At 40.7% G+C, this 23,860-nt stretch overlaps 1 protein-coding gene across 1 annotated transcript in view; it reads left to right on the top strand.

The window, feature by feature from the left end:
* LOC140354940 (uncharacterized) overlaps positions 1 to 17,469 on the top strand; it is a 63,168-nt gene extending 45,699 nt beyond the window's left edge. The window contains exons 2-9 of the mRNA XM_072440119.1: positions 3,026 to 3,825; positions 4,519 to 5,022; positions 5,721 to 6,216; positions 6,535 to 6,902; positions 8,745 to 8,904; positions 10,207 to 10,286; positions 16,060 to 16,151; positions 17,194 to 17,469. Of these exons, the coding sequence (XP_072296220.1) occupies positions 3,046 to 3,825; positions 4,519 to 5,022; positions 5,721 to 6,216; positions 6,535 to 6,902; positions 8,745 to 8,904; positions 10,207 to 10,286; positions 16,060 to 16,151; positions 17,194 to 17,386 (2,673 nt within the window). The 5' untranslated portion in view covers positions 3,026 to 3,045 and the 3' untranslated portion in view covers positions 17,387 to 17,469. The remainder of the gene's footprint in view (positions 1 to 3,025; positions 3,826 to 4,518; positions 5,023 to 5,720; positions 6,217 to 6,534; positions 6,903 to 8,744; positions 8,905 to 10,206; positions 10,287 to 16,059; positions 16,152 to 17,193) is intronic.
* Positions 17,470 to 23,860: the final 6,391 nt, after the last annotated feature.

Here is a 23,860-nt window from a genome sequence, read left to right as displayed (position 1 = left end):
CAACGCCCTGGGAGGAGTTCGCAAAAGTACGACGTTTGGAAAGACTCCGAAGTCATGTTTAGCCATTTTTGAAGCAATATGGCCGACATTTGGTTCGGGGGACGGCGTTGCCGTAATAATATTTTTTACTTCTCTTGTCACCATCTACCTCTGCGCCAAATTTCATGATTCTACGATCAGATTTTTTTTGGGTCATTTCCCATCTCTCAATGCATTTTTGGTACATTTGGTGGCGCTGACGCGCCAATTTTTTTTATTTTAGAAAAGGGAAATAGCCAGAATGTAGAGAGGCACGATTTTTAGAGGTGTGCAAATTTTTGTGACTTTTCGTCAATGTTCACTGGGTGAAAAATAGGGGGGTTGGTCCCGAGAAGAAGAAGAAAGAAAGAAAGAAAGAAAGAAAGAATAATATTCCGATGCGAAAACAATGTTTCCCATTTTTCAAATATCATAAACTATACATTTTCGGAAAGCGCTCGCGCTTTCCTACCTCATGGTGTGGGTCCCTGGTCACTGACGGGTACTTTCGATAATTTTGAGTGGGCTCCGCCCACTTTGTGTTTTTGGCCCTCTATACAGTAATAATGTTCAATTTTTGCATTACATGCTTATATGCACGGAACATGCAAGAGATGGGGAACGTATTCGTGAGCTACTTAGCGCAAATGAGTGCTTTATATGGGGATGACGACCGCTTCGCGGTCGTCATCCCAATGTAAAGTGCTCGTTTAGTGCGAACTTTGCACGGGCTTCGCCCGTTTACAACGGTAATGTTCCATTTTCCTACAACTAATTAGTATGCACGGGGCGTGCATGAGTGGAGGAGTGCGTTAGTGAGTGTTTGGAAGTGGGCGAGCGCTTCGCGCTCGATTTCGTGCGCACTACGTGCGCACTTTCGCAGCCGTGCTTCGCACGGCCTTACGAGATTAATAGGCCTCTCGCCAGCTTGTGGCGCTCGGGCCTAACTAGTATTATATCAATATTAAACAGCAAATCTTACAAGTATTGGTAGTTACTGATGGAAGACTGATGAAAAGGTTGTGGGTCAATCTACCTTCAAGAAAGATAATCCAGGAGTCCTGAATTATTTTTCTTGAAGGTAGATTGAAGTTCACTGAGGGAAATGTAAAAAATAATTTTAATTAAAAAAAATCGATCTTTGGATGTACGAATCGATAATCGGTCATTAATATGCGAATCGATTAAAAATCTGAAAATCTATTTTTTCAACCCAGCTCTAATGACAAGTCCCGCTGCGGCCTCAGACCGCGAGTCTGAAAGTGGGAGGAGCCACGTGCGCTAAAGTTAGCGTCAGATTCAGACTTCCGAGGTCAATATCTCCTAAACGCAAGTCTTTGCAGATCATACACAGCCAAAATATTCATATTTACACTGCCAAGTGACACAACCTCGTTTTTAACAATCAGATGCGTAATTTGGGCGCAGCGAATTACACGGCTCCGAATGTGCAGCCGGAGCTGAGACGAGTGCTTAGGGAACGTCATCAAATAGCAAAACGAAAAATGGAATGGAACGTCAAATAGAGCGGTACAATTTGAATAACACATAAAATACACCATGATGGAAACACCACAGCAACCTTTATTTTTCCATCAGAAGCTTAACACATATTTTTTGTGAGTGTAATGACAATTAATATGTAAATGAGACTCATGCAAATAGTCATCTGATTGATGATAATATGGAAGAAAGTTGTAAATGAGGCCATCTGACTTTGTGTTGATTAATTTGCTCAACAACTCATTTTATTTGCAAGTTTTCTGTTTTATTTAAAGAAAAAATGTTTAAAAAGTGTTTAAAAGTTAATTTGTTAAGAGTTTTTCTTTAAATAGAATGTTTACAAATACATTTTAAATAAATGATCATGTTATATCAATGGAAAATATTGATTGTTAGTCACTTTCGTGTTTTGCTATGCAATTATGAAATTGCTATACAAATTTCGAAAAATTAACGGATTGTTTAGCAGCACCGCTATACAAGTGAAAATCCTTAATCTGAACCCTGCAATATCTATTACTATGTACTTTTACTATTTCAGATTTAGCGCAAGACAATTCTAAAACATTTCAGAAAAGAGCCGATTTAGTCCGGTTTATGTATTTATTTTCCGTCTGCATTTTGGTACAGTCGTATACAGTTACTTTAAGTGGAGTCAAACCAAGCTGCTTCCTGCCGTGATACAGCAGTTTGAGTGTGTGCTTATCTTTTATGAGTGAATAAGACGTGTGATGTGGAGTGCTGCGAGCGTCCAAATGCACCGTCTTTAAATGCAGCGTCCAGAACAAGAATCAAATGCATCGGAGTCTGTATATTGAGGTGATCTAAAACTAAGGTCATCAGCTTCTATCTACTTAATGATACAGGATATTAGGACGCTACGTTACAATTTAATCCATAAAGTAGTAGCTCTATATTGCCTTCAAGAGGGAGCGATATCTATCTACTTCACGCTCGACTGTGATTGCTTTAATCCACTCGGAGCATGACACTGGCTGACCAATAGAAGGCGTGGCACATTGTCACAAATTAAGACGAAGCACAATGTGTTTTTTATCATTATGTCTCCCGGCCAGTGAAATGTATGACAAATGGTGTGAAATCACTATTGTTGATCTGGAGATATGTAACGTTCCACTGTCGAGGATATATTCGGTTCAAAAGACAAAAGACAAAAAAAAGAGGGGAATAAACTTGCAGGATAATCTTAGCGGTATGAAGTGTTGTGTTAAAGTGTTTTAAAGGTTTGAAAAGTGTTTAAAGGTTATTTCTGCACTTTAGCGGTTCATTTGACAGTGCTTTTTTTTTTTTTTTTTTTACCTTAACCACCACATTTATAGGTGTTTTAGCACATTTCTGATTATTTTTTATGATACCACTTGCTTATCGTCAGGATAATACAAAAAAATATTTTTTCCACCATTGAAACTGTGATTTTGGTTGAATTGCAGTTCGCCAATTTGTCTCTAGTTTTCGTAACCCGTCCTCTTTCTCTTTGCTCTAGGCCGTCGAGAGAAGCATGTGATGACTCAGGCTCGGCAGAAGGCTTCCCTCCAGCAGAGGCGCACCGCGGAGTGGGTGGACCAGTCCCCACTCTGGACACATGGTGGCGCCATGGACGAGCCCTGGCCTGAGCGCTCGCTTCGGTTTGGCCGGACGAAAAAGATAGGCCAAGTCATGAAAAGGACCAAGAAGAGGAGAAAGATCGTGGCGGACAAGAAGGATAAAGGTTCATCAGAGCGACACAAAAAGCTGGACCGAAGGCGGGAGAAGAAACGCAACAGGAAATTGTACCCGCTGCGAGGGCGGGCGGCGGGTTCAGAGGGGGAGGGGCTTAGCTGTCACGTGATCTTAACACGATTGGAGGAGAGCCAAGATTCTGAGCGTAAAACACGGAAGGACGGCCACCACAGACATTTATCTCTCAAACGCAAGGGTAGAAAAGCCAAGAAGGATCCTAAGACGTTAGCAAAACACAAATCAAAACCTAACAATGCTGATATTGCGGACTTCATGCAGGTACTTCAGCCGCGCAAGCGCAGACTGGCTTCGCTCAACGCAGAGGCCGTCAACAGTCTACTGCTCGAGCGACCATGGGACAGTCAACCCGCTGCTAAACAGGCCCGAAGACAGGATGAGGCTGCGACTGTAGGGGGCGCCGCGGAGGGAGGTGCTACCGCTAAGACGTCAATGAAGATTCATTCAACTACGAAGGCAAATTCAAATCTGAAGGCAAATTCAAATCTGAAGGCAAATTCAAATCTGAAAGGGAATTCAACTACGAAAACGAATTCAACTACGAAGGTGAATTCAACTACGAAGGCAAATTCAAATCTGAAGGCAAATTCAAATCTGAAAGGGAATTCAACTACGAAAACGAATTCAACTACGAAGGTGAATTCAACTACGAAGGCAAATTCAAATCTGAAGGCAAATTCAAATCTGAAAGGGAATTCAACTACGAAAACGAATTCAACTACGAAGGTGAATTCAAGTCTGAAGGCGAATTCTGCTCTAAAGGCGAATTCTGCTCTGAAGGCGAATTCTGCTCTGAAGGCGAATTCAACTACGAAGGCGAATTCTGCACTGAAGGCGAATTCTGCACTGAAGGCGAATTCTGCACTGAAGGCGAATTCTGCACTGAAGGCGAATTCTGCTCTGAAGGCGAATTTTGCTCTGAAGGCGAATTCTGCTGTGAAGGCGAATTCTGCTCTGAAGACGAATTCAACTACGAAGGCGAATTCAAGTCTGAAGGCAAATTCAAGTCTGAAGGCAAATTCAAGTCTGAAGGCAAATTCAACTACAAAGGCGAATTCAACTACGAAGGCGAATTCAACTACGAAGGCGAATTCTACTCTGAAAGCGCATTCAACTACAAAGACAAATTCAACTACAAGGACGAATTCAACTACAAAGACAAAATCAACTACAAAGACAAATTCACCTGGACAAGCTGGTAAAGTGCCGCTCGCTCCAAAAATGTGCCAAAACCTGAAGGCCAAAAAAGTCAAAGTGAAAATGAGAAGAAATCCATTTGAGTTCTTAAGTCAGGAGAGTCTAGACGCTCCCGCGCCAAGACGGTTAGCGGGGCTCAATGCTGCTGCCTTGCTAAAGCTAACGAGCACGTCCGCTACTGCTAAACAAAGGGTAAAGAGCACTCCAACAACTACTACTACTACTACTACCACTACTAATGCTGCTACTTCATCCGACTGCAAGACCCAAGCTCCTATGACCATGAAGCAGCACGCGAGGGTCAAATACAAGGGCAGGCCACCGAAACTCAAGGGTAAGAAGGCACCGGCGTCTCAACTCAGCTGCTCGGCCTGTAAAAAGAAGAGCGATTTCGAGCCCAAGGTGGAGTGGGACTCGAACAGCTGCACGCATCGCTTGACCAAACCGGGATACCAGTCGAGAAGCATGATGCCGTACCCGCTGAAGCAGGTGAAAGAGGAGCAGATGGAGGCGGAACTCGGCCCCTACTACTGCTGCCCCCCGAAGGTAAGACGCGTTCGGAATAAGTCTGTTTTGTGTGTGTGTGAGATTGGAGATGTCACTGGAAAATACATAAAGGTCCGGCTGATTTTCCCCAAATCGCCTGACCCAAATAAGCTCCAATTAAAACGGAGGCTGTCCTTTGACCCGTTGGAGTACAAAGACATGGCCTGGCTCTGAGTGAAGCTGAGACTCTGCCGTTTTGGCCCCTGCTGTCGGATTTATTTCCTCGTCTTGGAACATCAGATTTCAAATTCCTCCTTGATTTTTTTGGGGGTAAATATAATGAGTAAAGCTGCTGTTGGGTGGTGTCGATTCACCGACAGTGTTTTTTGGCTCTTGATAATTCCTTTAAAAGCATGCGTCAAGAATGATTTAAGAAGTTGTGATTAAAAAAAACAAGTATTTAATTTGGTCTTATTTGTTTTGGGTGTTTGAAGTACAAACTGATCACAATTCTTTCTGATTTGACAAAATAAGAGGGTTATAACTGTATGTTTTGCATGTCCAGAAGCTTGATAGTTGCCTTTTTTATTGATTGACAAAGGGGATTAAATGATAACTGATCACATGATTTGAAGTTTAATTTTGTATTTATTTACTTTGGAGGAAAACTAGTTATTCTGATGATAATATATTGAGGTAATAAAGGGTTTTCCTATGTCTTCAGGGGAAAACTGTAAACTGTTGTTTTCTGTGTGAAGGGCTCCGTGGAGTACTGCCACCGCTTGGCGTTTTTCTTGGGCCAGCAGCCGTACAGCGAATCCAACAATCAGCAGCTCAAATCGGCCTTGACCCCTGTGAAACGCGAATGCCTGGTGCCGTCCCCGTCGCTGGCCCACTCCCACCCGCACACCGCGCTCACCCTAAGCCCGCACCCGTGTCTGTGCACCGCCGACCACTGCTTCTCCAGCTACTACGTCCACATCACCCACCCGCCTCACGCCGGGAACACATCACCGACTATGGCCTCGCGATCGCTGAACTTTAGCCCGTCCGGCTTGTGTTCGGGGCAGATGAGTGGGTCCAAGGGAGGCTCGGGTTTGGCGCACCCGGCCTACTGTAACTCTGTGGGGTCACCGTGTTTCGGAGAGGCCTGCAGGATGGGCGGGTGCACGTTCAGAGCCATGCCCCCGGTCGCCAGCAGGGGGTGCACATTCAGCCCGGGATGCACCGGGTGCACACACAGCATCAAAACAGGTGAGTGTCTGGACAGTAGCAATGGACCGTACTTTGTCTGAACACAAACTAGGATGAAATGTAACCGCTTGATTGTGTTACTACTTACTACTACTTACTACTATTACTACTTATTCATAGTAATCTCATATTATATTATCTTAAATCTGGGGCCCAACAAATGTGTTTTGTTTCTCTTCTAGTGTTTCTTGTTGAACGTCCTCAGCTCGAGGGCAGATAATCACAGATAATGTGTTTATTTATAGTCGAACTGTTTAAATAAGATAAAAACAAGTTCTTTTGATCAGTTTACGTGACTAATTCAGTTGTGTTTCGCAGAGAGCTACTCATCTCCTCAGGGCGACCCTTCCTTGTTAGTCTCCTCCAACTGCCCCCTCTCCACCGCGCCCTCCTCCACCCAAAACACCAAACCACAGCTGCTGCCGCCCCAGCCCCCGGCCCGCTTAAAACTGGCCAAAGAATGTCCACAACCTGCCAAAACATCCACCAAATTCCCCACCAAACCCCCCTCGGCGGCGTCCAACGGTTCCCTGTCGATGGGGCGCACGCGGCTGTCACAGAAGCAGCCGTCGCCCGCCGCCTCCGCCGCCCTGGGTTCCACCAAACAGAAGAAGGTCAGCCGCCGCCGGGCCACCAACGGCTGGAGGCCCGTGGGAGTGCCTACAGAGAAGGAGGTCTTCATCGCAGTGAGTTGACACACGAGGCCCCGATGGAGAAGTTGTTTTATAGCTTGTATCGCACTTCAGTTTATATATGTCAGACGAGGCATCTGTTATGAGAGAAAAAGAATAATCATGTATAATGTACTTTAGTATGTGTATATTCTTCATGTAGGGCCCGGCCGATGTGGATTTTGGTTGGGCCAATACGAGGCCGATGTATAAGGAAGTTGGAGGTAGCGCTATAACTGTAGATATATTTGTTCATGTAAAATAAATAGTTCATAGGCATTTGGTTGTAAAAATTGTGTCTATTCATTTTAAATTGGGTTTATTGAGGCGATTCACTGTTTTTCTGCCTCTTGAGGCGAGAGTTTTTTAATAAGTTGTTTCGCGAGCCCGTCAAAAACGGATATTCTAATCTGCACGACCCCGAACGTCAGAGCTTTAAAACTCTCGCAACTCACAGCTTCCTAGATCCATGAGGTCGACCGGTAGATCAACATGAAGGACACGGGGTGTGTTACAAGGAAATGAAGAATACGAGTCTTGACCGATTATATCAGAATAGTTTTGTCGTTGCCATTTAAGTAGTACAAGTCCTCCTCATGTGGACATGTCCAGCTCGTCTGTCACACGTTCTCTTCTGATCGCATTGTAAGGACGCTATTTGTCCCAATCCCGAGGCCAAATTTAAGCTCAATAAGACATTTTCATTCATTGCACACTTTGTGTTCCTGTCAAGACTCAATAAAGTTTATCAAACCGACTTGTTTAGTCACGGGATGATTCATTTTCTGAGAAGCTCAGTCTGGGTTAGTTTATGACATTGAATGTACTTTTGTACACTGCAGTATAATAAGAGTTATTTTAAATGTCTTGCATTGATAACTATAAATATGTAGATAATGTAGAGAGGTGGGAGTAGAGCCTATATTCTAAGAATCCCAAAATTATTTAGAATAACATTTTTATTTTTAAATTCAACTCCGACTTTTTATGGTAGAAATGTGATTTGATGATGGGAAAATATATATATATATATATATATATATATATATATATATATATATATATATATATATATATATATATATATATATATATATTTTTTTTTATTCCGTCCTCCCCTTTTAAAAATGCCAAGGAAAATCTGTGAAACAACAAATTAAAAAACTCTCGACTAACAGTGAATTGTATTGGCTGAAAGTTTGTCTTTTAGACAGATTTAAACGATTGAAGTGAATTTGCTGTAATTAATATGTGTATATTACGACAGTTAACTCCTCTTTTCATGACTCATTTACATTTCAATGTGAGGCCAGTAAACACGGATCCAGCCATGATCACTTTACAGCAGCCAATGAGAGAACAGAAGCACTGTTTACTATGTTGTGGTAGTTTCATGTGCGAAGTTCTATTAGTACGTTTGGAGAGTTATGGTGTGAAGGGTCAGAGTCAGGCCTCTTGTCAGTCTGCCCCAGGGCGGTTCTGGTATAGATATATAGATTATATATATACACAAATACTAATACTTCATGATTTTTACTGAGGAGGGACTGAAAAATGCACTAAACTGATGCATTCACTTTGAACACATCCATATCATTCCGAGTACAATGTAACCATTTCAAATCAGAAAGTTAAATTAAAAGGTGCACTGTCACTTTTGAGGTAGTACGCCTCCTCCTTGTCTCCATGGAGACGTTATTGCTTTGCCTGGAGTGTCCCACAGTATGCCATTAAACATATATCTATGGAGATAAGCTGGTGATGCCGTCAGACCGAGAGTCAAATGTGCGTCTGCTCAAAGTGAAATCCATAAACGCAAGAATATATGATTTACAATGTGCGGTTGTCTTCTCTAAGGGGGAAGATGAGACCGCCCTGCGCCAGTGTTACGAGGGCGTGGAGCGGGACGGAGAGGTGATCCACATCCGGGACACAGTGCTGCTGCGCTCCGGCCCCCGAAAGAAGTCCCTCCCCTACGTCGCCAAGATCTCCGCCCTGTGGGAGGACCCCAAATCAGGTACAGCTCACCGGGGGCAGAAAGAAGGGCTTTCTGTGAGTGACTGTGTGATATGTGTGTGACTGTGTGATATATGAGTGACTGTGTGATATATGAGTGACTGTGTGAACGCTGAGTGACTGTGTGAACTATGAGTGAATGTGTGAACGCTGAGTGACTGTGTGATATATGAGTGAATGTGTGAACGTTGAGTGACTGTGTGATATGTGAGTTACTGTGTGATATATGAGTGACTGTGTGAATGCTGAGTGACTGTGTGATATGTGAGTTACTGTGTGATATATGAGTGACTGTGTGAATGCTGAGTGACTGTGTGATATGTGAGTTACTGTGTGATATATGAGTGACTGTGTGAATGCTGAGTGACTGTGTGATATGTGAGTTACTGTGTGATATATGAGTGACTGTGTGAATGCTGAGTGACTGTGTGATATGTGAGTTACTGTGTGATATATGAGTGACTGTGTGAATGCTGAGTGACTGTGTGATATGTGAGTTACTGTGTGATATATGAGTGACTGTGTGAATGCTGAGTGAATCTTTGAACTGTGAAGGCTGAGTGACTGTGTGATATGTGAGTGAATGTGTGAACGCTGAGTGACTGTGTGATATGTGAGTGAGTTTTTGTGCATAGTCCCTGATAAAGTAAATTAGTTCAAAGTTAAAAATAACTAAAGGAACTTGAATTCTTAGCTATTGATTAGGTAAGTGAGGTGGCTGTGGTGCAGTGGGTCAAGTGTTCAGACACCAATCAGAGAGTGGCCAGTTCAAGTCACACGTACTGTTGTTTTGTCCCTGGAAGAGTTTTCATGATCATGACATTTCAAACTCTTTGGATATTAAGAACATGCTTGAATAATCACCCTTTTCAATGCCAAAAAGATAGTTAAAACATAGTATTTTTAGTGTGAACAGTAGTAGAACAGTACTTTTTTCCCCTGAATATTTTAAGATAAGATAATGCTGTATTTGTCCTGGGACAGAGGTCACAGCATCACCCACAGTGCGTTAAAATCAACATCACCGTGACCAAAGAATCCTGGTGGTCACTGCATCAACACGTGTGCACTTTTTTTTCTTATTGCACTTAAACCTTACATCATGTGCAGGGACATTATTGGGCGAGTTTGAGCCTCATTTGAAACGCTTCACAAAGTCGATCTCTTTTCTTTCCCTCCCTTTTCTTCTCCGCTCGAGTCTTTCAGGGATTTGTCGTGCTTGAGAAGTAAACTTGCCGTGAAAGATGTGTTTTCTTTGACTAAAGTGTGTGAGTCTGACGTGCTGCGTCTGTCTGTGTTACAGGGGAGCTGATGATGAGTCTGTTCTGGTACTATCGACCGGAGCACACACAGGGAGGTCGTGACCCCAGCGCACACTGCGAGGTGAGGGGTCCCACACACATCATGTCGTACGCATTTGTCTGATACACAACGTGGAAAGGTCTTTGTGTTGAATGAAAGCAAAATCTAATGATACAAGTCTATGTACTACGATGACACACAAGATTGCACGTTTTTGTCTGTTGTTTCTCGAAAAGGTCCAAGTAGTACTGGAACCTGAAGGAATACAGTTCTTTCGGTTCCAGTACTGCTTGGACACGTGGTAGCTTCCAGTTCCTTGGCGTTATATATCCGCGTCAATGAGCAAACACAACACAAAAAAACAAACAGCGCTGACACCAGACAAAGCTCTGTGTTTGCTCTTAGAGTAAACACAAGAGCTGAAGAAACTACAGAATATACAGTGTTCAGAGCGAAGCCTTGTGTCTGAAGTCTGTGCAGTGCTTCATAATAACTCCACATCCAGTCACACGGCGAATATGATCCAAACATGGCCATCGTCCTCGAGTGCAATCTCACATTAAACGTGTTCTAGTCCTGCGTGGAGTGCGTCTGTAAAGATGTGGCCCGGGTCTGAAGCTGCAGGAAAAACTAAAATACGATCTTATCTTCGCCATAGTCATGCTCTTCCATCAGGTAAACGCGTTAAAGCGTAAATGTGAATTAAAAGCACACGAGGTGCCTTTGATACATGTGCCTTTTGTGTAGAAAAGTGATGCTTAATCACATGGTGGAACTTGTGAGCTGCATGAATCAGCCGTGTGCCTCGCGTTTGTGCAGTGCTTTTGAGCTATAACTGTACAGACGTCAAGTATGTTTTAAGATCAGATTTAACACGGTTACAGCGTGAATAAATGCTGGGAAAACGGTTTCAAACTGTGCTTTTAACCGTATTAAAATGTCATTAAACGACTGGAAGCCGTATTTACCGTGATTCATGCCTATGTGAGTCATCTGACCAGACGCCGTGCCTCGTGACACGCCCACTCACATTTACTCAGCAATTTCATGTTCTTAGTGACACACGTAGGATTCGGCAGCGTCACATGGACATTTTGACACAAATTGAATAAATTCCTCTATTCGCTTGTTTTTTTAAGTTGTTTTAGATCAATATTGTGATTTTAAGATGTCTAAAATACAACATAATGATCCACAGTTATAGATTAGAACTAAATTAGAGACCTTACAAATGTCTAGAGCCCAGTCCTTGACATGTGGTCCTTTCTGTGTTATCCATTTCTTTATGATAGCATTGTTTCCTTGTGCCAAATGTATCCATCTATTGTTTCCATTGCAAGTCAATTGGGATGTTAATGTTGAAAAAAGTTTGCTGTATTTATTAATCTCAGTCCAGTATTTTTGAACAATCACAAAACAAATGGTAATGATGGGTCACATGACAGTCACTGACCATTTCTCCAGCAACACGTTTTACTCTCTAAAATAGTGGTTTGAAATGTGTTCATATCGTCATTGAGATTTATAATAAATATGTTCCCATTCTTCATCTGTAACAAAATCTCCTTCTTTTGCACCCTTTTTTTTTAACTATAATAAATTACTGGTTTTAACATTATTTAAATGTCAAACTCGATCAGTCAACAGTGCACTCTCAACGTGCAGTTGTTTTAGATAAACGTTTAGTTCAACTTGTGTGGAAACTCCTTCTGCCAGTTTCCTCCCAAAAGTCCATATAATTAATGCGGGATTGATGAAACCAATTGTGTTTTACTGACCTTAATAATAATAATAATAATAATAAAATAATAATATGATAATAACATAATAATAATAATAACAATAATGATATATAATAATAATGATAATAATATGATAATAAAATAATGATGAAAATAATACGATAATAATGATAACAATATGATAATCAAATAATAAAAAATAATAATAATAATATGATAACAATAATAATAATAGTAATAATAATAATTTCCGGTTCAGTTTCGGCGAGAGGTTTTTAATCCATTGTTTCGCGAGCCTGTCGATGTAAAAAAAACAAATACATTTTTAAAATAAAATAAATATTCTGTTTCCGCGGATTTTCCGCAGTTATTTTGGCCAAAACCTCAATCAAAATTAAAATGAAAATTTATTCTGCACCGGCAACTCCAACTCCGAGATCACTTGCTGCAAGCTAAGTTGGGAGCTAGGCTAGGCTAGTGCCTTCTTCGTTGTTCTTCTTCGGCCTCTCTGCGGCTTATTTTTCGGTGTTCTATATTTCTTGACCCGTGGGTCGTGTGGGGTGTGTTCTATGGTGGTTTGGTGTTAGTTTTTGCCTTTTGCCTCCGGCTAGGCTGAGTTCGGGCCCCGGGGGCTAAGCTGTTAGCTCCAGGGGTTGAGTGGTGAATCAAAGTAAATTTAAAAGAAAATAAAAACAAAGAGATCTTGTAGCTCTGTCTAAAATGACCAGTTTCTCAAAGAATAATTTTTACTTCAGAATATTGTTTATTATTTTAAATGTCTTGTATTGATAACTATAATTTTGTAAATAATGTAGAGAGGTGGGAGTTGGGCCTATATTCTAAGAATCCAAGAAATTTATTTAGAATAAAATGTTATTTTTAAATTCAACTCCGACTTCTGGATGGTAGAGATGTGATTTGATAATGTGAAAATAAAATTTTGTTTTTATTCCGTCAAGGAAAGTCTGTGAAACAATAAATTAAAAAACTCTGGCCTTGGCTTTGACCCTGCCGCTTGTGCCTCTGTGTTGAATGACTTCTGAGAGCGAGAGTGAAGCTGCCAAACTGCAGCTGAGTGATGGATGTGACGCTGGAGAAAAGAACAACACATTGTATTTCCAACACCTTTTGTCAGTGTTTCAAAGAGAGCGGCTGGACCATTAATACAACTGGGTGATTTATACTTGTCCCGTTATTGTCAGAACGTGTTATAGATATTTCAACTATTTCCACTATTTATCATATTTACATCAGTTGAGTGGCAGTTTGTGAAGAGAAAATCAAAACAACAAGTTTAAAATTCCAGAGTCAAAAAAAACAAAACGATCCCCTCTTTATTATCAATACACAACATTCTATTCAAAATGTAGAGATCATTTACAAGCAAGGATTTTCTGACAGTTTTGAGAAAATAAAGGCACTGTCATATGTTCTTACTCGTCCTGAAATAACTATTGTGTGAATTAGACGAGCGTTGGCTCTTGTTTACAGTCTGGTTACTAGGTAACAGTTATGTAATTACCTCTGTGTGTGTCACATCTGCTGCTTATGTCCCACCAGGAAGTACAATTATGAACTTTGACCCTACTCCCCAAGCTAAATCTTAAACGTAATAATCCTGTCGACTACATTTGAGTGTAACGCGCAGTCTAACCTGTCACATACACTTAAAGTTAAACTTATGTATAATTAAAGTCTGTTTTAATTCTTCTTTTGCAGCACAAACATAATTAGCTTTCCATACCTCATCATTGGAAACCTGTAATTTTTATAAAAATCATACCCACTTTACAGTCAATTCAGTTTTTAAAATGGCTTGAATTTAAAATCTTGATTAAGCCTGCTGTACCCAATATCATTTCATGCAAGAAAAAAAAACAGGTCGGAAATATTATAATATAGATAAATATATATATATATATATTTTTCAGCTTTATCCAAGACATTAAAACTCATTCTGGGCTCAAAGACTCATGAAAAGTGCTCACAAACTCATCTTAATGTGAATATTTAGGATGTCATGAACATTCAGCAAGTGAACGACACACGCAGAGCCGTAAAGAGTAAATCTAACGATTAAAAATGCTTATTATTTACTTCTTGGAGAGTATTTTTCATTAAAATATAGTTTACAGACATAAGTACCAGCAGCGTTGTCCTTTTTATCTCACGTGAACATTTTTACCAGATTTGGAACGGGATTATCTCATAAAAACACTGAAACGAGCAGAGACGTTTGCCCTTTGACCTGGAGGACGGCGCCTCCATTCTCCAGCTGTCAGAACTGCACACTGGTGTTTCGTCCTTGGGCAAGACACGCTCGCCGCAACGGGTGAAATGCCACTCCGGCTTATTCCCGACTCATTTAAACACCTTTTTTATCTCAATAATTACTTGTCGAAACCGAACTCTAGGGTTGTTTTTGAGGCTGTGGAATGAAAGTGCGCGCGGTCGTTTCGCAGTAGCACGTGTAACGATTGAGCTGGTAATTATCAGGAGCCGCGGCGTCACCGTGGAACAATGGCCGAGGGGGAGGTGAAAACGTGCAAACTGAGAGAATCTGCGTTACAGCTGGAGAGACGTCATTATCCATTGCGTCTCTCTCTCCTCTGACTCTTTCTCTCTCTAAAGAACATGATACGAGCCCGTTAGAGTCTGAAATATACTATACAGTAATATCGTTGAGCCCCCTTTTGTTACATCGACTTCTTAAAAACAGATGGGACCGCACAGACCATGATCCTTTGCTCCGTTTCCGTGAAGAAATAACTGTTGTTCAGGACGTTTATCTTCATTCTCTGCAACGTGATGGTAATTATTCAAATTAAAGGCTTTACTGGGAATTTTAAACGGAAAACACTTCTTCTTCTTGAGTTGTAAGTTGTGACCGTTACATCAGAGTGTTACAGCAGTCTTAACAATTTTCTAACCGTGACCAACTTGCAATTTTAATTTGAAGTTTAAATGAATCGTTGAATCCTAAAACAAAATTTGTAAATTACTATGAATCCTGTACCGACTGTGATGGGTTGTTGGACAAATCCGTTTACTTCTTATAACTGGCGTATATTCTTGTAATTAGTCATTTTAGCATTACTTGTAATAACCTATACTGTATTTTCCGGATGATAAGTCGCTCTGGAGTATACCAGCCAAAAATGCATAATAGAGAAGAAAAATACATATAAGTTGCACTGGAGTATAAGTCTCATTTTTTGGGGGAAATTTATTTGATCAAATCCAAGACCAAGAACAGACGTTTCATCTTGAAATGCATTTTAAAATAATAACAGATTAGAGAACATGGTGAATAGGTGTACGTATGCTAACGCTAACACCTTCAGCTACATGAGGCACAGACAGAACTGTGGTAAGTGTCTGGTATGTTAACGTAACATATGAACCGTTATTCAGATAACTATAGCATAAAGAACATGCTAACAAGTTTACCAAAGCATCAGTTTTACCCCAAATCACTAAATCCATTGAATTCTTCTTCCTCTGTGTCACTTCTAAACAACTCCACAAACGGTCAGCACTAGGTCATACACTCATAACTCACGGAAGTGACGAATTCGGTCCCGGAAGTGACAAATTTGGTGGCCCTCGTGGCGGGCAGATCACACGCGAGGTATATTTTCTGTCTTGCAGCAGGAAATTTCCTGATCATTTGACCCAGCGTTTTGAATCACTGTGTGCCATGCTGTAGATTTTGGGTTCGACTACCACTCCGACCCTTAATTTTTTTTGTGCTTACATTTTTTAACTTATAGATTGCACAGTCTAGTTTGTTCCTTTTTTCCCCTCTTCTCCTAACTACTACAAAAACTTTGGGTTAGGGGTTAAGGTTAAGGTTAGGGGTTACCAAATTTAGTCATTAGTCATTTAGTCATTATCAGTATTTCAGTATTCATCCCCTTTAAGAACTAGATAGTACAAATATCTACTTCCTCCTTTCACGATCAGAATATCACGTACCTTATGAATCAAATGAGGTTCTCTGAGAATGTTTTATCTCCGTGTTCAGGAGAGTGCGGTTGTGACTCAGACAGCGCCGTGCTGTGGCCGCGGCGCAAACTGCAGCCTTTACACTCTTACTTTGTTTGTTTCAGAATGAGATTTTCGCCTCGCGGCATCAGGATGAGAATAGTGTGGCCTGTATCGAAGACAGATGCTATGTCCTGCCCCTCGCCCAGTACTGTAGGTAAGTGTGCCCCTCCCCCCCTCGCCCAGTACTGTAGGTAAGTGTGCCCCTCCCCCCCTTGCACAGTACTGTAGGCAAGTGTATCCCTCGTGTCTCGCCCAGTACTGTAGGAAAGTGCCCATCGCGAGAGACGAGGGGCACTGGTTAGACTGATGGAGCTGAATGTGACTCTGGAACATCATTGTGTGTTTTCAGAGCGAGGATAGAAATGTCTTTGATTTCACTGCATGAGCTGCATTTACACAATGAGCCGTTATATTTAGAGTTTAGTCATCGGGGTTTAGAAAACTACGTCACAAAGAAACCACAAAGAGCCGTGTTTTTGAACAACAGATTTATATCAACCACAGTGACACAAACATGATCATCAGACACAGTGTGTCAACACTATGCAGACATACTCATCTTATTTAAATCATATTTAAATGTTTATATACAGCTTTATATTACTTTAAATTGTTAAATTATAGGTGAGGACATTACTTTTAAGTGTTTACAGTTAGCACTTAGTTTATAATGAAATCCATAACAACAAAAACCATCCTTCAACAAAAATCATTATTCAACTTTTATTTATCTGGGTAGGTTGATTCAGAACCAATTACAGAATAAACCTCAAGGTCTTAGAACTTAGAATAAGGAATATCTTATCTAATGTTATATATATATTATTCACCTTTTCCATCTTATTATGTCAATAATTCAGTTCAATCATTTAGATTTTAAGATAATCAATGCAAATTAGTAAGTAAACAGTTTGTTACTTTCTTGAGGTGTCATGTCACCTGCAGGATTCATGGGGAAAGAAAGTGAAATCAAGACCCATGCTACAGTTTCCATGGATACGTTTTATGCCACACTGTGGAATATTATATCCAAAGGAACAAGATGTCTGTAGAAACGAGCAGGAGGAGTCTATTTCCTGGCTAAAAGTGACGTACTGGGGCTTTAATATAGAGAAATTTATATTATTTAAATATAGTCATTTCATGTTTTTAAGTGTGAAACTGTGATGACAAATCTGTCTCTCTTTTCTGGTCAGATTTTGTGCCTTGGTGAAGCGACGTGCTGAAGGCGCTCCCCCCGGTTGCCGTGGGCGCCTAGTGCCGTCTCGCCCCGACTTTGCCCCGCCCACTCACCGCTGCGTGCCCTCCGACGTCGACCCGGACCTGGTGTACCTCTGCCGCCATGTTTATGACTTCCGCTACGGACGCATCCTCAAGAACCTGCAGTAAAACCACGGCGACCGAGAGCGAGCGCCGACGGATTCTCAACTATTTATGAATCGAATCATCGCGTTTGGCTCCGCGGGCGACCCGGGCGCCCCAGGAGCTTGAAGGAGCGCGTCGAGAGGCCGGCCCAACGCTGAGGACCAAGTGACCGCAAACAGATGAAGCACAGATCCCTTTAGACTGTCCAGGGCATTCCAGAGCCGGAAAGACTTTAGAATAACTACACTTATAACAAAGCATGAGCACAGCCTTCAGCATGAGCACTTTATGAAGAGACATTCAGGCTCAGAAACTGCAGTATACAGGAGGTAAACATACTGAAGTAAAAGTATTGAAGTACATAAAGTCAAAAGTGAAAGTAATTCTCAAAGATTTAGAAAACTAGCATCAAATAGTCCTGATTATTGATCATCAGAAGCAATTTTCCTGGTCAATTTTTGGCTTAGATTTTTCTTTGCTCAGCCTTTTCTGAAAATCCCCAAAAAAAACTTTCAGTCCAGTTTAAAAATGTAGTGCAGTAGAAGTACATATTCCTGCTCTCAAATGTAGTGAAAGTAGAAAGAATTTACCGGTACTGAAAAAGTTACTTCATTAAAGTAAACTTAGTAGTTGCTAAGCCGGAATCCTTCTCAATTAAGGATTTGCTCATTATGACTGGAGCCTTTGTTCATGCTTTATTAAGACTTAATACGGTGTAATTATTATAAAGAGGTAAATACACTGCAAAACGTTAATATCTAAATGAGCTTAAATGACTTGAATTCAGTGTTTTGATTTGAGTAGGACGTTTAAACCTCACATACTGCGCTCGTGTCCATCGGCGAGACACTTCACCCTCTTCATCCGCTGTTTTGATCAGAGTGAAAGGCGTGGTGCAGTAGTTAGAAAACTGCACCTGAAATGAGAGAAAAATGAACTTTGATGTTTTACTCCCCTCAAAAATGTCTAACGGATCAATCGCGATGAAATGATGATCGGGACAAACGCCGACCACATTGGCAATCGCGTAATCGTTACCTGGACAACGAGCAGACTTCAAAACCTGTCTTTGAGCCGCGAAAAGAGGTCTCATGGCTCAGACAAAGCAAAAATGACACAAGAAATTTGAAATATTATGAAAACCCGATATAGTCTGCTTCACTTTCGCTTTTTCTGGTTCGAATAATTGGTAAATGGTCTCTATTCAAGTTCTGTGCGATCAAAAGAACCAAGCGATTAATCAAAAATAATAACTGCTGTATTAATTGAATATCAGAGTAATGTAGAAACCTGTTAAATACATACTTTTAACTTGGGGCTGGGCGATATGGCGGTAAAAATCTGTTATCTGACCCGCTCTGCCACGCTTCGATTGAGTGGCTCAAACCAATCACAGCAAAGAGTGAACTCTCAAGAGCAGACAATGTTTTTTCTGGGCGTCGCCGAGCCCGAGGTGAACTCGGCTCGAAGGATCCGGCTCATCTCTGGATCGTGCTCTCGTGAGGGGCAGATGTTTGGTTTTCGCGGCGTGACGAGGTCGTTCTTGGCGGTTTCCCTGGCAGCAAACTGTCCCCGCCCCCAAAGCGTTGTGGCACAATTGCGTTCGGTCGGTTTGTGAAGCTCAGGGTTTCGAACGAAGCGGCTTCCGGAGAGCGAGAGCGCGGCAACAAGCACAGAAGAGTTAAAATGACTTGAATTCAGAATATCAATCTTTTTTTATTTACTTAATTGGATTTTTTGGGGGGGATTTGTTCCACGGAATTAACTTGAAACAAATCCAACAATCAAATCTTGTTTTTTAAATTATTTATATTTAGGACTAGATTCTTTTTTTTTTTTACTCGTTTCAATTTATTTCAAGCTTGTTTCAGTACAATTTGTTTCCAGCTAAGTTATCTGTTCATCGAGATTTTTTGTAGAATTTTGTCGACATTTTAAGTTTTAAGAGGACTTAAATCAAGAGCATAAAACTCTAAACCGATCAATCGATACATGACTACTTTATTGATCCTTATGGAAATTCCAGTAAAACAGTTATTCATGACAAAAATCAAGATCTACTCTGAATCTGTCGTTATAACTTTGGGACGTCTTTTGCTGCCTAAGACTTATCGGATCAGCATTTGCGCTTACCGACCAGGAGGGGGCGCAGGCGAGGCTAGTGAGGCGTTTCCTCATCTTTCTATTGCTTTTGAAAGAGGAGATTGAGAGGGGACGAGAAGCATGGAATGATGTCCAAACGATACATGCACGAGTTACAATGACTTGGAATCAGAATCAAATCGCTTCATCTTTATTGTCTTTATCAAGTGGTAGATCGTTTAAAGCAAAGAAGACACATTATCCTTTTGAACATACAGCATGCTTAGACCATTATTTTTGACATTTTGTTCATTGTTAACTGCTAAATTGATCGTACTGTTTGACTGCAGATTACTGTTTGATTACAGAAATGTGACCCTCGACTTTCAAAGAATCACGTAACATTTCGGTGAATTCTCATTTACGCTTTTTATTTTTGAAATCAAGATAATTTGACTGAACTTAGATATCTTCTTTATTGCCAAACATGTTCTTATTATGTCACTGAATACGAGCAAAATGAAACTGAGATTAATGCCGTATCGTGGAACATGATACGGTGCAGCTTTAAACTAAGTGAAAAATGCATCGAGGTCAGTCAGATTGAGCTTGACGCCATCAAATCACTAAATAAATGGGTCGAATTCAGTCAAAACGACAAAAATAATCTGAATTCAAGTCATTTTAACTTGTTCTGATGACTTTGCGGTGATTGGCTGGCGTTCCGGACCTTTCGCCCAAAAGAAACGGCCCGTGCTGCGGGGTCGACGCGCTCCTTTTGTTCCGTACTTAGTTTTCCTGCGACTCGCCTTATACATTGCAGGTAGAGCTTTAGGCAGCTAGTGTCACTTTACGAACACGGTAGTGCGATGCGTAGATTTACGGTGCGACATCGCCAGAACTGCTGACGGGCAGAGCGAGTGACCACAGCCACCAGAACCGTCGCCGTGTCCGGGGAGCGCCTGTTTAAAAACTCACTTTTCTTTTACTGGAAACGATGGACTTGATGAAAGTGAAAACAGAATGCAGCGAATCGACTTGCGAAAAGAGCGCGTCGATGCTTCATGTGCAGTTTAGTGGAAATTCTATTATAAACCAGGTTTAAAGGAAGTAGAATTCTATTATAAACCAGGTTTAAAGGAAGTAGAATTCTATTTTAAACCAAGGTTAAATAAAGTAGAATTCTATTAAAAACCAGGCTTAAAGGAAGTGAAAATTCAATTATAAACCAGGCCTAAAAGGAAGTATACATTATATTATAAACCAGGCTTAAAGGAAGTAGAAGTTATATTATAAACCAGGCTTAAAGGGACTAAATTCCATAAAAATATTTTATTTCATTTTTAACTTTTATTTAAGCTGGAGAGTCCCATATTTCTGTGCTCATCAGATCAATTATACGAAGCAATCAATATTTAATAATAAAAACATTATTAATATATTATTTATTATTAATAAAGTCTTTAAAATATTACATAAAGTAGGTTGATAACTTCAATGCAAAATCACACAATCTTTAAACGACAATGGCAGGGTATGCTAAATAAACCAAAATATAATACTATATACTATACTATAATAATATTGTTGAACAGATTTGTCTCAAAACTATAACGAATGGATCTGACTTCCTGCACATTTGTCTTCCCGGTTCTGACACTCACAGGCCCAATCTAAAAGAACACATGAGTAAAGCGCAGAGACAAATTTAACGCTCCATATTTGGACTTCCTTCCTTTCTCTCGGCCTCGTTAAACGCACTGAGCCGCTCGTTGCATTCTGTTTCGCCTCACATTCCGGGCTCCGCCTTCTCCCGAGCTCCCGTTGCGGCCGTCCCCCTCGCCGTCCCGATTTAAACCAAAGGATGTCACATGGTCCCGCCCTCCCACTCGCTGTCAGCTCCCCCGCCCCCGACCCCTCATTATATTGCACTAATCCATTCCTTAATTACCACGTGCGACTTTTATTCAAACCCACCTGCTAATCTTACGGAAGGAGAGACTCGCACATAGGAAACCCGCCATGGCAGCAAAAAACTGAAACGACAAAAAAAACGTTTTCCATTCCGCCGTCGCCCATAGAGACGTCGGCCGCGCTCGAAATCCCGTGGAATGTACCGCTGTTCAATCATTCCACCCTGGTCATACTTTGAATAGACCGTAGGGTTTACACGCTTTTTACGTACCGTACCCGCAACGTTCGATGTGATTAGATTTCGAGGGAGAGTTGGCTTTGCGCAGAGACAAACGTAGCACCGCGCCAAACGTCGTTGATGACGCGAAGAGGAGGAAGGAGTACGTTTTATTCTGTGTTCTACCGTCACGTTGGTTTGTCGCAGCGCTGTGATGACTGGGACTCTAGAGCGGACGTTTGACTGCGATTTACAGCCACTTAAATCCATCTTGAGGCTGTACTCTGGCTTTCTCTTAATTTATTTAGTCAGTTCCCCTTTATTTCTTCACGCAGCACTTCCAATTTATTATACATTATGAACGACTATCTAATTTATGACTTAATATTAAATGTGTGTTGATGTTTGGTGCGTTCCAGTCAAATTTAAACCGTATGTAAAACTGTCAAACCAGGAAAATCTGAAATGTTTCTCTAATAACTCTAATGTTGTTGACAGTGGTAAGATAGTGGTTGTAGTTATACTATAAAATGCTCTAGTGTAATTTAATTTATGCCTCACGAAGAAAGTCTGGGCTATTTATTTCTGTAAATGTACAGTAGCAGGTTAAAGAGGCTGTTTCAACTTTTTAATAATTTAAATCAAGTAATATTAGTTTTCCTTTGAAGTACAGATATATTACCGATATATTAAGGTGAAAATGAGACCGCTGTGTGCCGTCTGCATCTAAATATAAAGTGTTTTTGATTTATTTAAACCGCAACGAATCAGGAAATGGCGCTGAACGGTGCGCTGTTAGCATGCTAGTTGTTGTTAGCATTAGCGTGATGGCAAAACGCCTCTTTTGCCTCTGAAAGTTTGTGCTAAAGCTCTTATAAACCCATTACGGTGAATTACATATTTACATATTTGTGATCTCCAAATGCGAAACAAGCGCCCTCAGCTGCCTGGAACGCGCCTTTACAACCCGCAAAGTGTCACAAGATGGACGCCGTGATCGCGCTCTAGAGTTCTATTCATCCCCGTTGAACTGTTACACTTCCCGATTGCTTTTCTTACACAACTTTGACCCCTTTTTTGCTCAAATTTAGATTATCACGAAGGATCATTCCCCAAAAACAATTCCTCAACGATTGGACAACGTCCCACAACGCCCTGTAATAACTTATGACATTATATTTTATTATATCGATTTTCCTAAGATGGCATATGCAATATATTTTTAGAATTACTATTTTTGGAGATTCGCGAAAAGAAGAGAATATCCATTGTTTTAATTTGATTTGAGTTCGATTCCTTTAGAGTGTACCAAATCAGATGACGTCATGATTTCCTTCTGTTCAAACAGGGGTGTCTAAACCACGGCCCAGGGGCCAAATGCGGCCCGCGGACCAGTTTTCCTTGGCCCTCAGGCTTTATCCTTATTTCTAGATGTTTTTTTTTTTGTTTTCTTTACAGCAATTTTTCTCTGCCATTCTAACTTCAGATTCTAACATTTTGGCGATAAACGGGTTCTGAAACGGAATCGCGGCGAAGTCGGTCGGCGAAAAAAGCGGTTTGGACGCCCCTGATTTGAAAGATCTCACAAATGAAATGTACATATCTGGATCCAGGAAGTACCGGACACTCTTTCAGCGAGCGGGAAAAGCCAATGCACAGTGTAGTATTTTTCTGTAATAATTATATTTAAATAAGATGAAATATTTAAATGGAGTAAACAATACATTATATTAAGATTTCAATTTAACTTATTGGAAGAAAAAAAAAAGTATGTTTGTTTTTTTGTGGCGAGATAGAAATAATTTGTTTATTTGTAACTTATGAATTTAGAGATTAAGGAGAAATGTTGATTGGTTTAATTGTTTAGATGTTTATTATGGATTTGTGGTTGTCAGAGGTGGAGACCAGACCAAAGCACACGCTGGCAACGCGAGAGGAAGATTATTAAAGTTCAATTATATCAGTTAAGGCCGGACGGGAGTGACATTTTGGCAAAACTTGAGTATTAATCAACTTTTGAGATTAATATTATTGGCCCGCAAGTTAATTTTTACTTTGATCTGCTTTAAAAAGTATGAAAATATCACAAAAATGTTATGAAAACACTTAAATTAGATCGCGAAACGGCTTTAAAGGTCAGTAAAAGGTCAGAAAAAGCAGTAAATTTACTAAAGAACGAAGCGTGAACTAAAATTTTTGAAATGTTCGCGGTGGAATTAAAGCCAATAATGTTTTTTTCTCTTGCGTAATGTGTCCAGAATGTCGCTGGTCCGATGCCCTTTCAA

The sequence above is a fragment of the Eucyclogobius newberryi genome, unplaced genomic scaffold (genome assembly GCF_026437365.1).
Source record: "Eucyclogobius newberryi isolate DKJ021-1_F unplaced genomic scaffold, fEucNew1.0.hap1 SCAF_1, whole genome shotgun sequence".
Classification (NCBI taxonomy): domain Eukaryota; kingdom Metazoa; phylum Chordata; class Actinopteri; order Gobiiformes; family Gobiidae; genus Eucyclogobius; species Eucyclogobius newberryi.
The sequence above is the reverse complement of the archived record's forward strand: the minus strand, read 5'-3'. Positions and strand labels throughout refer to the sequence as shown.